Source organism: Colletotrichum scovillei (assembly GCF_011075155.1).
Source record: "Colletotrichum scovillei strain TJNH1 chromosome Unknown Contig00009, whole genome shotgun sequence".
Taxonomy (NCBI): domain Eukaryota; kingdom Fungi; phylum Ascomycota; class Sordariomycetes; order Glomerellales; family Glomerellaceae; genus Colletotrichum; species Colletotrichum scovillei.
The window spans coordinates 2,058,320-2,072,623 of NW_023336267.1; the positions used below are offsets into that span (position 1 = coordinate 2,058,320).

A 14,304-nucleotide genomic window follows, 5' to 3' on the forward strand; every position below is an offset into this window, starting at 1 on the left:
CGGGTCGCACAAAGCAGGAATTGACTGGACTTCTCCCAAGTCGGTGATGGATTGCACAAAGTCATTATGTAAAAATCCTTGCACTTGGTTTAAACTGTGCATAAAGCTGGTCTTTCCATCTGACCTTGATCGAAACGTACTAGACATCACCTGGACTGCAGCCAGCGGCGGTAACCTAGTCTCCCCCAGCCTAGAGACCAGCTACCAGCCCCAAGAGCACCAATCAACGATGGGCCTTATACCACCACAACTTGGTCTAGGTGCGGGCAACAACTATAAGCTACCTAGGCACAATTAGGCGACTCCGATGTGTGTGTGTATGTGTATGTGTGTGTAAAACTCGCGAATGGTGGACCGAGTAAATACCGAGTGGCAATCTTCCAGTTCAATTAGACGTCTACCTAATCACGGGTATTCTAGCCGGTTCTATCCCATTTCTATCTACAACAGTTTCTCTACGAACAGAGATTGGACAAGTGTCACTTGAAAGGCCAACTAACCATGACTTCGTCTTCCATATACTTTTCCTTTTGCTTTCCGGAGAGTAACCCCCCCGAAGAGACATGGGAATTTGACAGCGGCTGGTAATCCGGAATTCTGTCCGCCGCGTGGGCTGATTGTCTCACGTCTAAGTCAAAAGAAGGCTTCTGCAGTTGCAGAAAGATAGTTCTGCATCACACGAAATCTTCTGCCTCACGGTTTGTTTTTGCTTCTGCAAATCACCGAGGTGCTGCGGGTGTCTCGTCCGGAAACCGGATTGTACGACTTGGGAGCTCTGGTGGTGGCGGTGGCGTCTGCACCTGTTGTTGCTCATCAGCCACTTTTGTCTGAGAACCATTAACGAGTGCTCCGTCTTCGGGGCCTGAACGTTTTGGCTGCTCCGGTTGATCGGCCCGCTTCGTCCAAGGAGGGGCCGCGCCCGGCTCGTCCGCGCTCGCAGGCTGCGGAGGGATGACTGAGCCGCCGATTCTGTAGATGGGCCGATTGGCTCCTTCCATGTCGGATTGGGGTTGTGACTGTGACTGTGACTGTGCCCGCGACTCGATATTGAAGCCTGAGCCTGTCGCTGCTTCAATACCTTGGGATCGTGAACGACCAAAGGGATACAGTACTCTGCCACGGATGCGGAACGCGGGTCGAGGGGTCTCAGGACCACCCTCGGGGTCGCCTTCGCCGCTCATGAATGAGATGCCTCGAGAGAGCGAGCGTGGAGCGTAATAGCCGAGCTTGCCAAGCGGGATGCTCAGCCCGTGGACCACCTATTTGAAACTTCATTTTAGTTCTCAACGATTTCGGGAGTGCGTCACTTACTATACTACAGACTGCGAGGAACCAGACAACGACTCTGACTATCTCGGGCAGGTGAGCAACATCCGAACGAGGTTCATCGCCCTCGTTCAGCGTATGCAAGAATTCGACTGTGACGTAGAGATAAAAGATGGCCGATACTCCAATGGGGCCGAAGAAGCCCACGAAGATGGCTTGCTTCACCTGCTCGATCTGGGGTATGAGGCGGTGGATGGCAAAGACGAAGGGGAGGCGTCGCAGAATCAGAACCAAGATGCCAAGAGGGATGAGACGGTAGATGGGGATCACGTCGTTGTGAAGGAACTCGTTCCACGGGATGACGGCGCCGTACCACATGAAGATGGTGACGTTCAAGAGCATGTCAATCGTCGGCTGGAAGGAGTCGTCTTCGGTTTCCAAACGGAACCAGTCGTCCCACGTAAAAGCGTTGCCGGCGATGAAGCACGCGAGCACGTCATCGCTGCCAATCATGCCGCACGTCCCGACGATGAAGAGCGCCAGGGAGATTGCAAAGACGAGGAAGCTCTCCCTGTCGACATATTTGCGCTTCTCGGCCCATCTGAGCAGCGTCTTTGCGAGCCATCCCACAACGGCGCCGTAGATGACGCTGAGGATGATGGTATAGCCCCAGGTTTCACCGAACCACAACCCCATCGCCAAGCCGGCGCCGCCAGACACCTGCTTGCCGCCGTCGCCGATGTACTTGATGAGGTACAGGGCGAAGAACAGGAACGGGTAACCCAGCCCATCATTAGCGCCGGACTCGCTGATGATGAGATTCTGCAGCTCCGTAGGGATGTTGTGGTCTGCGAAGCGGCCCTTGACGATGACGTTGGACAACACTGGATCCGTGGGCGTTACGCAGGCGCCGACGGCCAGGGCGTGCAAAAAGGGGATATGCGGCACCAGGGCCCAGACGAGGAGGGACGTTGCGAGCCACATGCAGGTCATGACGGGCCCGACGAGCAGGGCCATGGGCTTCCACTGCGTACGGAGGTATCTGCTGGGCAGCTGGACGCCGGCGAGGACGAGCTGGACGCCGAGGACAAGGCGGGAGAAGGCGAGGGTGACGCTCTCGACATCCTCTTCCGTGCCGGCATATTCCAGCGGTCTGATGAGGTTTGCTGCAGGAGGGGAGAAGGCCACGCCCGCGAGGAGGGATATCACTGGGGTTTTTGGGTTAGCCGCTTAACTGCAAGACGAATCGAGAAAGTGATGCCCTGCGTGGCGATCTGGGCGATCTAGGCGCATCTACTGCGACCCTTGACACCATATTCACCATTGGGGGTCCATTGGGCTGCGAAACGTGTGAACAGCGGTGGGACTTACGGGCTTCGGAGAGGTAGTAGTTCTCCTTGCATAAGTATGAGACCAGGCCGAACAGCGAGATCCAGCCACCTAACAAGCCTACGAGGATATTGAAGTTTGTGAGCGCGAGGGTAGGCATCTTGGGCGGCCTTTCTCAAACGTGAGATCTGCTTCCAAAAGTCGAGAAGTACTCAAGCTTTCGCCAAGGTGTCTAGTCGGGCCTGGAAAGCTTGGAAGCCTCCACACTTTGTGCGAGTTTGCGTTGTAGGCCCCGCGATCTCGTAGGTGAGATGATCCAATGAATGCGCACGGAAATGCGACTAGGGCCCGGTTCGCCAAGTTTCTGAATCACGAAAGGTGGCGGGTTATCTCTCGGTAACACAAAACGACAGGTAGGGCGATAAAGAGAACGCGCGCGCCCTACGGTTAGGGAGGTTCTTCTGATTTCGGATCCGAAGGAGGCCGGAAACCAAAGGTTTTCGTGCGGTACGATCCGAGGTGCAGTCTATTCCAGCCAACAGCAGGTAGAAGATTGTTATCGAATCGCGGGGTTCGAAGCGTCGTGGACGAGAAGGAGAGTTGCGGCGCTTGCGTGGCTGACTGTCATTGGGAGGCCAGACAGGATCAACAGCTTTCGTGGCGATGATGGTTGCTTCTTTGGATATTCTTCTGCGACCAAGAGATGGCGGTCTGCACGTCTTGCGGTTCTGGAGGGGTCCTGGGCTTCTGTCTGCCCAATGATTTCCGAATGCGGTGCGCAGATGCGGGCGGCCGAGTGAATAGGTAGGCCGAGTGGGAAGTCTTGGGTGAGGAAGTTCACGATGTAAGGGGGAAGAGAGGTTGGACGGAAAAAAGAAAGGTGGCGGCTCGGCGAGGATTCAATGCAAGTGCTGTGGTTTTTGGATATCGGGGCGAACGCCGCCGAGCTGTAGCCCGGCCCTTGTTTTTTTTTCATCATCACCGCTGGTTTGGCCAAGCTGGAAGGAGGGGTGTCCCTGGTCCCCTGCTAGGATACCTAGAGTATTTGTTTGACCCGATGAGGAATGGCTCCTGGAAAGTAAGTATTAGAGTGAGATGATGGACGCTCAGATTTGCGATGATGTGGGGTACGTAGAGTTCAGCTGTTTTGCACAGAATGGAGAGGAGAGGCTGTCCTATGCGCTGGATATTTCCTATCTTACTGAATAGTGACAAACTATCTTAGGACATGCAAGCTTAAACGGCGCTTTTTTATGCTTCTGATGGTCAAAACCGGACCTCGTGTGATGCCCAGAGACCAAGTTGACCAAAGTTAAATGTTGCAAAATATCTCTTTGAGTCTCTTTCTAGTCGACGTGGATTTTGACGGGAAACAATGCCTACTTAGCCCTACAAGACTCTGTTGTTGAACAAGCGCAACAAGGTAACAAGTAAAATAAGTAGAATGTTCCTCGGGACATCAAGCCGGTGCCAAGAATCTAGACCACTTCTGCACCTTCCCTTCCCTTCCCTTTCCTCTAGGCTCTCAGGCGCTTCCCCCCTCTCGCTCTCTCTTGTCTCTAAAACCACATTCTCCAGCCTCGAGACCCTCGCCAGCAATCCACAAACGCCCACAGAAACGACAACGTGGGGGCGTACAGAGGGATAGAGACACGATAAAGTAACGAAAAGAATACCCTAATCACATTAGCTCTAGGCAGAAAAACAGACACACGCGCGCGCGCACATAGGTAGAGCCACGAGTTTAGTATGGTCTCACAAACCGCCACCATGCTTGTGAGACAAAAGTTGTTTTTTCCAAGACCATCACATTCGCGCCGGCCTGCCGCGGAAGCAACGGGAGAGGGAGAGAAAAAGGGTCCCCAAAGATAAAGATATTCTGCCCTTGGAGAAGGCAGAAAATCCTACGTAATGAGACAGAGATACTATTCGTAGGTAATCCAACGTCGGCGGCACGTTTGAGTGTCTAAGAGAGAGAGGGGGAACGTTGTCGAAAGAGGATGAAATTCAGCCGAGGATGGATATCTACCGTGTTTGGAACATGAAAACTACTTAAACAACAAGCAGAAACGAGAAACAGAACAGTTGAACAAACCACCTGTTAAACACTTGAAGCCGTCATTGGACTTCCGCCACGAAACAAGACATTGGTTAATGGTCTTCTTGCATGCATAGTACACCTCTGGGTCTGTACCGGCAATATCTCCTTGTGGAACACAATAGAACCAGATATACGATCCGCCATCGAAAAATAATTACAGGATCAAAGGCTGAGAAAAGTCTTAAGGAGATTGGGATATTGACACAAGCAGAAACGTCACCATGCAATCAAGCGTGACCACATGCGCCCGAAACGCCCCTTTGGCATGACCGTCACATCAAGTCAACGACCCTTCACAAGTATGACGATATTTAACATCGCCCGTATCGCTGCTGCAGACTGGTAGTGCGAAGGGTCGGAGCTTTGTCCGGGTATCGTCGATTGGCACGCAAGGTCGCCCTCTGGCGACCCCTCCGACTCACTGCCACATCGTATCCTATGCTATCGCCACCAGACAAACATAAAAAACACGACTTATACGTGCTTTGCAGGATCGTAGTCATCCCAACTTTGATTTCGAGCCCATCATTGCCGCCTCATTTGAGCTTTCTTCTTGACTTCGTTGGCAAAGTTTTTCTTGCACCGGCCGTAGCGAGCTCATCCGCAGCCTTGTTGCCTAAAGATGTCGGGTCTCGCGAATTGGTGTGAGCCTTCACCCAGTCGATTTGCGTTATTGTCCCTGCAGCCTCTCGTCTGTCGATATGCTCTCTTATTGCCTTGATCAAGTCCTGATTTTCGACAGGCTTTTTATCCAACTTCTTCCAGCCGTTGGCCATCCACTTCTTATAGTAGCGAGTGGCGCAGTTCCTTGTGTATCCGCTATCCGTCCAGATTTGGACATCCTGCGTGACCGAGGTGTACTCGAGTGCTCGGAGGAGGGCGGTAAGTTCTGCTCGCTGATTCGTTTGTGATTCACCTTCGAGGGGTTCAGATATGTTCCTAAATGCGTCTGGGTCAGTCCGCTGCCTCTGACCTCCTGAGGAAAAGATGTAGAGGAACTACATCACCACTGCTCTGTTTGAGAATGAAACTGGCGGAGGAAGACAAGATGTAGTTGAGGACCCGCTTACCTTGCATCGTTGGGTCCGAAGTAGACGCCTACGCCGCCCCTGGCAGAGGGAGTACCATTGCCCGCCGTAGCTCCGTCGATATAAATTTGCGGCAGGTTCAGTACCACCGCCATCACAGAATCGTCTTCAGATTCCTTCTCCGTCTCCTCCTCCACCCCATCATCATTCTCCTTCTTCACCTTTTTGGCCTTCGGTGCGGCGCCTGTGGCTGGCTTCCTCGGCAGAACCTTGATACCCGCGTTCCGGGCGCCTGCCTCGGCGCCGGCAATCGTTTCCTCATTGCCCCATTCCCTAACGAACTCTAATGCGTCGGTGTATGTGTCGAACCTCTTATACTTGGGCCCTTTGGCATCCTTGATTGCCAGGGAAACCGTATCCCAGTCGTTGACGAAGATGCCCGTGAAATGACCACGCGCGACGGCATAGTATCTCGGAGGAGCGGGCTTTTCCCCGGCGGGCGCGGGTACGAACTTGCCTTCCACAAAAGCCTGAGCCTCTTCGCGTGTGAAGAAAGACTTGTCTAAAAGGTAGCCTCTGTCAGTCGAACCGGTCAAGAAGGCCCCCGAATCCATAGCGAAATGGTCAGATGTCTTCACATACATATTGCTCCTTTTTGATGAGCAGTCTGCTTCTGGCATTCGAGCCATGTCAAATATACACCTGGCCGGAGACCGACGCGCACAGCGTAGTATCTCTGTAGGTCCTTGTCCGCCTTGCGCTTCCTCGATTTGTCCGCCGGCATGTCGACGCGCTCGTTCACGAAGCTTGCGAGAAGCTGTAGGGTGTCACGGTAGTCGTTGGGGATGTCGGCCGGTCTGCCTCGCCAGGTCGTGGCGTTTCTTCGTCTTAAAAGTACCGATGGGAGAAGGCGACAGCTAAGAGAAGCTCGGGGATGAAGTTCGTCCACAGCCTTTGTCCAAAAAGGTTGAAGTCGCGAGCGCATGTGTCGGAGCCGTTACAAAGCTACCTGGTCGGCGTCGCGTGGGTCAAGAGAGTCAAAGGCGACTCATGCTGGTGGCTAGAAGGGTCTCGAAAGCTGCAGTTCCAGGGCCGTTTCCTCTGGCTTTGTTCGTGGGCGCATGCCGAAACATGTAACGGAGGAAAAGAGTGAAGATTGCGGCAAGGGCTGGTGACGAGGGGACCACTTCAATGGATGGGAGTAGGTATGGATCAGTTCTCCCAGTGCGGGCCTTCCTCACCAGCATTAGGCGCGCCGATAAGATAAGGCGCATCTCTTCCCCGCAGGAAGCACGACCGCTGTAAAGCTTGCCGACCCCTAGCGCAGTCTGGCTCTGTACCTACCTTATTCATCGGGCGCTATTACTTTTGTAGGGTAAGTGAGTGTAGGCTGCAGCCAATACCACTTGGATGCTGGTCTTATATCGGCTGGAACTCTTTCCCAACGGTTGCTCCTGTGTGACTCTGGGATTTTAGAGAGTGAAGGGGTATATCTTCCCTCAACCATTGCTCATCACAGCAACTATGGACGATAAAGACTTGATGTAAGTTGCTTGTGCATTGCTAAAGTTGCCGTCTGCTACAAATGAGACAGCATGGGTATAATTCCTGACCAGCCTACCGTCGCACGACTCTCGAACCTCCCTCATCCCGTCAGGCAATCCACGAGAGCTGAAAGGACTATCTAAACCCTCTGCTAGCCCTTCCAACCAATTTCTCAACCAATTACAACAGGTAAAATGTAAAGCGCAAGAGCCGCCTACCAGCTGGCTCAGAGCTTGGGGTACAGGGTTAATCGATACTAATGCATCGAGACTACCGTCAACTTTCACAATCGTTGGCATCCCGGCACACAAAGACTGTTCTGGCCTAGGCCGGTTTCCCGACCATAAGCACCAAGGTATCGTCGTAAAGTCCCATGGGGACTAAGCATGGACTCTGTGATCAACCGGCGGCAAAGGTCCCACGCAGTCGCTCGATTCCCACTCCCACGCCAACAAGCTCCAGTTCAGCTCACGTCTCCAGAAGAGGCCGAGACCCTCGCCTCCGCCGCAGTTCTCCAGCTCGGGGTGGCCATGTCCTCGATCTTCCGAGCACATGCCCCCAGTAAGTGGCATGCGTTGAGCGAAGACGACCTTGCCCATCCGCGAGTGAAGGATAGCCATCGAGCATTGGACGCAAGGCTCGTGAGTCAAGTACATCTCCATACCGTGGCACAGGTAGCCGTCTGCATTGGGATGCTCGTCTTCATGGACCGTGAGCTCGTCTTCCAAGAGCGGAAGATCTTGAAAAGTGTCGTATTCAAGGATAGGCGGCACGTTGGAGCGGCCGGCTGCACGTCTCTCATGTCGCACGAGCTTCTGCGCCACCATGCTGATAGCTCTGAGCACGCAGTGACCCATGGGATTGCCGGTACCGCTTCTATTGGGCTCCTGGTGCCAACGAGCATCTCCGGCAACCGCTACGAGGTGGGATTTTCCCCCTTCGCGCTGGACGATGACGGCACCCATGGGTTCGCCGATACCCGCCTTCTTGGCCTGGAAGGCGACGCGATGGGCCAAGGTCATCCAAAGAGATGTCTCATCCTTGATGGTTTCCGTTGATCGTCCCACCATGCTAGGGTGCGGTCCAAGGGGGTTGTTCTTTCTATACACCGTAGGCCAGAACTGCGAGGTCCACATAGCTGCCTGCACCTGAGAAGTAGGCGGTACCATGGGGATCGGAATCTTGGTGAGGAAGACGTTCTCATCCATTCCCTCGATGGCCCCCAGCTTGGCGACCAAGTCGTGCTTATCGAAGTCTTTCTCTTCACCAAGCATGATGTAGATCCAGGTGGATTTACCCGTATGGACTTGGCGGCCTTCGGGGGAGTCGTTCATGAACTGTGTTTTGAGATGAGCCGGGATATCCGCTGGCTTCGCACATCTTCGCAAGTGAGGCAAGTTGTTAGCCACGCCTTCAGGGAGCATCGAGCGGATCAGACTGCAGTCAGGTTAGTATGTGATAGAACCGTGATGACTGCTACTCACTTGACGACATTATTAGTAGACGTAGATGGAGCCCTCGTGATCAAAGCCTGAACAATGGTGTGGTCTTGTCGGATTTCCAAAGTCGTCTTCAGAGGAATAAGCACTCCTCGGCCAAGTTGTTGTGGAAGCAGGTGGTCGATGAGAGCATGGGGCTGGATGACATCAGGGCCAGTGTGCTCGATCTTTTCCTCAGGTTGATCGTCAGGCCGATCAGAGGCCATGGCCGGCAGCGAGGCGCGTTCGACAGCGAGCATCTTGACTGGTGGTCTCCCTTCCAAGATTTGGGCAGAAAAAGCAGGGACTGATATGTTCGTCAGTATAGATGGGGGTGCGTCACGCCGAAGCCGTGACTCACTTCAACAAGAAAGTTACGGTATCTCGATTTGGCCTCCCGAGGCACAGGACGACCGACAGAGAGGGCTACGGAGATAGCTGCCGTGTACCGCTGTGGCGTGCTATGAGCGAAGTGTGGATTTCAACAGACGACAGAACGACTGTAGTAGCTCCACGATGGCTTCTTGAGGAGTAATGTAGTGACTTGGGTGAAGAGTCCAGTCAGAAGCCTGTCATCAAAGGTTTGCTGCTGGAATCTGATGCGGCTCGTTGGGGTTTGACGGTGTCGAACAGGGCCAAGATCGGATGTAGCGGAGGGTTTGCCGAGCAGTCAACAAAACAGAATGATGACTAGGGAAGATTTCCAGTCAAGTCCTTGTGCGACCGACGGTTGATGTAGGTGGCACACCTAGCTCCTTCTTGAGAAAGAGAGATATGGCGTCGTGTCGTCGATCTCCAGCTGCTCTATAACCTTTCCTCCGTGCTGTGAGGGCTGGATAATTCTGTAAGGGAATGACAAGCCAGCTCAGTTACCGCAGTTGGTAAGGTCTAGATGAAGGAGGCTGCGAGGTTGCTTTTGGTCCCAAGTGAGGTGCACTCTGTAGTACCTTGGAGCAGAACCCAGCGGAAGGAAGTCACGAGAAGCAACTTGATGAATGGGCCCACACTGCCTCAGGAAGCTACTTTGGAAGGCAGGGCCAGGACGAATAAAATCGTAACCCGGGACGCTGACCTGGAAGGTGCGGAAAGGAAGGCACCCGACCTGCACCTTCAGCTGCTCTTCTGCTCTTGCCTCAGATCAGATCCTGTTCACTTCCAGCCTTGAGCTGCTTTGTTTATCTCCTTCCGTCCTTTGACTCTTTTGCAGCCTTGGAGACAAACTTGATTCTCGGTCACTTCTCTAGAAAGATTGTGTGCGGTGCACAAAGCCTTCCGTCGATTCAGGAGGCCAGTTGAGGTGCAAAGATATTTGCCAAGATATCTGGAAATGCGCCAGGTATTATTGGAACCGCGGATTGGCGGGTCCCGGTATCTCGTTCGGAGAGTCTCAGCGTTGGTATCAGTCTCAGCCTCAGCTTTCCATCTATAGATGAATTCAAGACGGATGTAACCCAAGACTTGAAGATCAATGTTCTGCCGGGTCCTGAAACGGCAGGGCCCAGATTTGGGACCAAACAAAGAAACGAGAACAGAGGAAAGAAGCCCTATCGGATTAGATGGCGTCGTTGTTTAACGGATAGTGTAGCTGGAGGCCAAGAGGATCCGGATCTGGAAGTAGTTTGAACTGTGGTATCGAACGGACGGGACCGAAGTGAAGCATCAGAAAATTTGGCGATCTATTTGACAGACTGGATCCCAGTAGGCCAGGCGTTGTCAGGCACAGAGAGCCCCTAGTCGAATCGGATTGCAGAGGCAGAGCCGCTAGCGGGGTCTAGGGTCTTATCGATAAAGTGACAGGCCACTTACGCACCTCGGTGTAGCCAGTCCGGTCCTGGCAGTGACCACTTCGCCGACGGGACGTTTGGATTGTGCCTGCGACGTCTAAGATATTTCCAGATTCGTGACATGGGGGTAAAGAGCGGGGCGACTGTAGGAATAATACCTAGCAATTGCATGGAGAATTTCTTTGGCAATCACCACCATGGGATTTCTCTCCCGTTCTTGTGCATAATATATCGGCAACTTTCATACTTTCCCCTGGAATTGTGCTTTCTGAAAAGATACCAAGAGGCAAGAGAAGAGCGGGAAGGCGCGAAAGCCAAGGGAGATCGCATCTGTAACCAAGGGGAGGAGGGGATCGACTGAAGCAAAATAATACCTAGCGACTGGGGAAGGAGCTGGAGAAGACTGGAGAAGGCATGGAACGCGAGAGGCATGAGGCGACTACCTAGTAGGGAGAAGCACTTCCACCACTGAAACTAACCGAATACCTCCTACAGACCCATCAGGATGAACAACGCGAAGCAAGACAAAACCTCACCTTACCTCACCTCACCAAAAATACTCACCGGTCGGGCCTCACCTCTATTAAATGATGGTTTCTTAGAGGCGAGTCCGCACATTCCGCACCCCTGGTTGAGCACTTTCAACAGAGATAAGCTTCTAATTCTGTAGTTTTGGTTGGTTCTTTGCGTAGTCTACTGTCTCATAACGCATGAGCAAGCCAAGAGCGGCAGACAAGTCGACTTCTCGGCTCTCATCCTCCGTGCCAACATGCCTCCATCATGGATTGTCTCATTGGTTATCAACAGTTGGTGCGTGGCAGAACGAGTCTCACAAGCCAGACTGTTCTCTCTCAAAGGTGCCGCATCTGAATTAGAAATGCAATCGTCCAACGGTAACTCGACCCCACGTGTGAAGGCTCCATCGCCTATTTCCCAATCTCCGATGACGGCACGCCCTCCTGGCCGGCCCCCGCCGGCCACGACTGCAAGTCATACTCCCATCGCTAAACGCTCTTGCAAGCTCCTAGTCGCAACGCGTGTCGGCCGTATCTCCTCTCCGCACTTCGCTTCAGATGACGCTTTCGCCATCGCAGATCCAGCAAGCGTTCCTTGACATCTTGGCGAGACTGCCTCTGCAACGGAGCAGTTGGTCCCTTGATTGTCGTCGAGGTGGCCATGACAGTGGGCTTCTAGAAAGCGAACGGCAAACCCTGCCGCGAACCCCTCACGATGCATGCGGGGTCAGCAGCAGAAGCGGAATAGACTACCAGAGACTAATAACGCCTAAACTTCGACACCTGGTGGAGACCACAGAGTGGCGGCGCGGCGGCAATATCAGAAATGAGGAGTGCGAATGAGGGCCGCGCCGCCGGCGTCTGGAGCACCTGGAATTGCCAACCCTCCCCTCCACACTAGAGATTTAGGAGCTGAGAAGTCACAATTGTCTTTGCTGCAGTCCGCATCCTGCAGTGTAACAGGAGAACCTTCTGCGAAAGAGTCTTGGAGTGGGGGTCCCACGCCAAATTCCTCCTTCGTCATCCATGCCGAGTCCCTGTTTCTGGCGTGAAGCATGAGAGCAACCTCGCAACTGGACTGTTGAAGATGATTGGCCGCTGCGGTTGAGTTACCAGTGGCCATTGGCATGGCGGGATGACTGGGCGTTGAGTGCAAGCCTCACTCGCCCCGAGAACGATGACATGGCGTCCTCAGACTTTGGCGGGACATACGGATCACTATCCCGCCATTCTGTAGGCTGTCTTGTGTATGTACACAATCGGGCTCACCATGGGCTTTTCCGTTTCACAGGGGCGAGATCCCAATGTGCTAGAAGGGCATTTGGGTGACATCACCGCCCAGACCTGAGTGAAGATGAGCATCATGAGCCATCTTTCTTTGCAGAAATGTCTAGGAAGATCAGGCTGGCTGGTGTTTGGCAGTGACAGAATGCTTGCTGTCAAGACTCAAAAGCAGCCCTGGCATCCCCACAACACGTCGAGCAACTGGTAGGGGTTCCGTGAGGGGTTCACAGGTTCGCCAGGAGCGCAGCGGATCCTTGGTGGGAGCGGATCTCCGGGGGCGTGGAGGTTCCTTTTCCAGCCTCCGGACTTCGGGGTGATTCCGACAGAAGGTCAGCCCAAGCGCTAGGTGAGTTGTTGCAACGCCAACAGAATATGTAATGACCATCACCGGCACGCGACCCTGGAGATGGTGTGTGTCAAATCATGTTGTGCACCCTTCTCGGAGACGCCTTGTTGAGCGCCGCCGGAGACTTGTTGCAGCACATCGGAGGGCTACCTGTTGCTACACCCACTACTGGATAGTACCTACTCATTCAGCAAGAAATAATCGAGAGAGGTAACCTCGAAAAGGGGCTATCAAAGCTAGGTACGTGGCCACCTACAGTAGAAATGGAACAAGGCGATCAACCGCAAGGATAAGCTTTGGGCAAGTGTCGAAGGCGTGTTGGCGAGGGCTGATGTGAGTGGTCTATTCCGGTTGGCTTGGCTGAGAGCTGGAATGCTTGAGAAAGATGGGATGGTTGTAGAATAGCTCTGGTGCCGGCACAAGTTGATTCAGGAGGGGACTTGGCGGCCGATTACTCTGCTCATCTGAGTCGTGAAACATTTGGGTGGGAAGGGAAGTGGAAAGGGCAGAACGGATCGACGGGGTATCTCCGACAAGCCCGGTGAGCGAAGCACAGCACAGCACAGCAAAGCCAGGCCAGGCAGGCCACACCTCGTCCAGCACTCGAGCGCTGAGCGAGCAGAACGGTGAGAAGCAGGAAAGGACTGACGTGGGACCTGGCCGTCCGAGTTACATTGTCCGTATTACGGATACTTTTTCTCTCCTCGACTTTCCATGTCTGCAGGAATAATATCACCCACGGAGCTAAGGTAAGGTATGCTCACGGGCAACACGGTACACGCACACAGACCGGGCGGACCAGACGAGCATGGAGGATGGAGCACGGCGACACGGAGGACAGGACCCAGGCATACGGGGAGACGCAAAGGATGGGGCCGGCCGTCATGACGGTGTTTGGGGATTTAATTTTGGACGACGGGACGGAGGGTTTGTGTTTGTTGAGGTTCTTTTTTGCTGTTACTGTAACGGGCTGTGCTGGTGCACGGAAACGCATGTGGCTCTCTCTCAACCCGCTGTGCTGGACAAATCCCCAATCCATGGTCCATGGCCAGACGGCGATTGTCAGGACTCCTGTCCAGGTCCAGGCCTAGGTTGAGCTTGAACCTGAGCCTGAGCTTGAACTTGCACGAATGGTAGCTTTGGATAGGCATGAATGGCTTTAAACTTGGCGGACGGAAGATTGACGTGGGACATGGACATGGGACAAGACCGAGGGCGTGGGCGGATGGGCTTCTGGCATTGGACCAAGACACCAATAGGTAGCGTACCCGGGCGGCCAGCTCCCGAGTCCAGAGTAAGGTAAGGTAAAACAGACTGTGGACACGTACATCCAGCAATAGAAAGACAGAAATAATGAGCTTCGTTTGTTGGCGTTGCAATGTTGACAACGTAAGCTCTGGCAGACGACCTTGCACGTAGGAACTCGAACTGTTTACCTCAGGCCAGACATAGGTATAAGGGGGTTCTGGAAATGATGCCCAGCCTTTTTTCTTCCTCAGGTTTCTCTATCAACTCCCAGGTCTCGAGTCGCCCGGGGCCTTTGAGCTCGGCCGTACTGTATTTTCCCCATCAGAAAACCAACAGCAGAAATCATGCGTTGGATGGATAAGTACCCGTAAAGGGACCGA

The 14,304-nt window shown here is 53.6% G+C and overlaps 3 protein-coding genes across 3 annotated transcripts; all 3 read right to left on the bottom strand.

The window, feature by feature from the left end:
• Positions 1-582: 582 nt before the first annotated feature.
• HER10_EVM0012535 (sodium/hydrogen exchanger family protein) lies at positions 583-3,456 on the bottom strand. Its single transcript, XM_035481929.1, has 3 exons — positions 2,638-3,456; positions 1,312-2,474; positions 583-1,259 (listed from the first exon to the last, which is right to left on the bottom strand). The coding sequence occupies exons 1-3, from the start codon at positions 2,753-2,755 to the stop codon at positions 720-722; spliced, it is 1,821 nt and encodes a 606-aa protein (XP_035330220.1). The 5' UTR covers positions 2,756-3,456; the 3' UTR covers positions 583-719.
• Positions 3,457-4,605: 1,149 nt separating this feature from the next.
• HER10_EVM0007200 (uncharacterized protein) lies at positions 4,606-6,917 on the bottom strand. The gene is made up of 3 exons (XM_035476764.1): positions 6,367-6,917; positions 5,767-6,286; positions 4,606-5,635 (listed from the first exon to the last, which is right to left on the bottom strand). The coding sequence occupies exons 1-3, from the start codon at positions 6,707-6,709 to the stop codon at positions 5,233-5,235; spliced, it is 1,266 nt and encodes a 421-aa protein (XP_035329577.1). The 5' UTR covers positions 6,710-6,917; the 3' UTR covers positions 4,606-5,232.
• A 359-nt stretch (positions 6,918-7,276) lies between these two features.
• Positions 7,277-11,060, bottom strand: HER10_EVM0001337 (cytidine and deoxycytidylate deaminase zinc-binding region). The gene is made up of 2 exons (XM_035471088.1): positions 8,754-11,060; positions 7,277-8,706 (listed from the first exon to the last, which is right to left on the bottom strand). Exons 1-2 carry the CDS (start codon positions 9,005-9,007, stop codon positions 7,650-7,652), a joined length of 1,311 nt encoding a protein of 436 aa, XP_035328861.1. The 5' UTR covers positions 9,008-11,060; the 3' UTR covers positions 7,277-7,649.
• Positions 11,061-14,304: the final 3,244 nt, after the last annotated feature.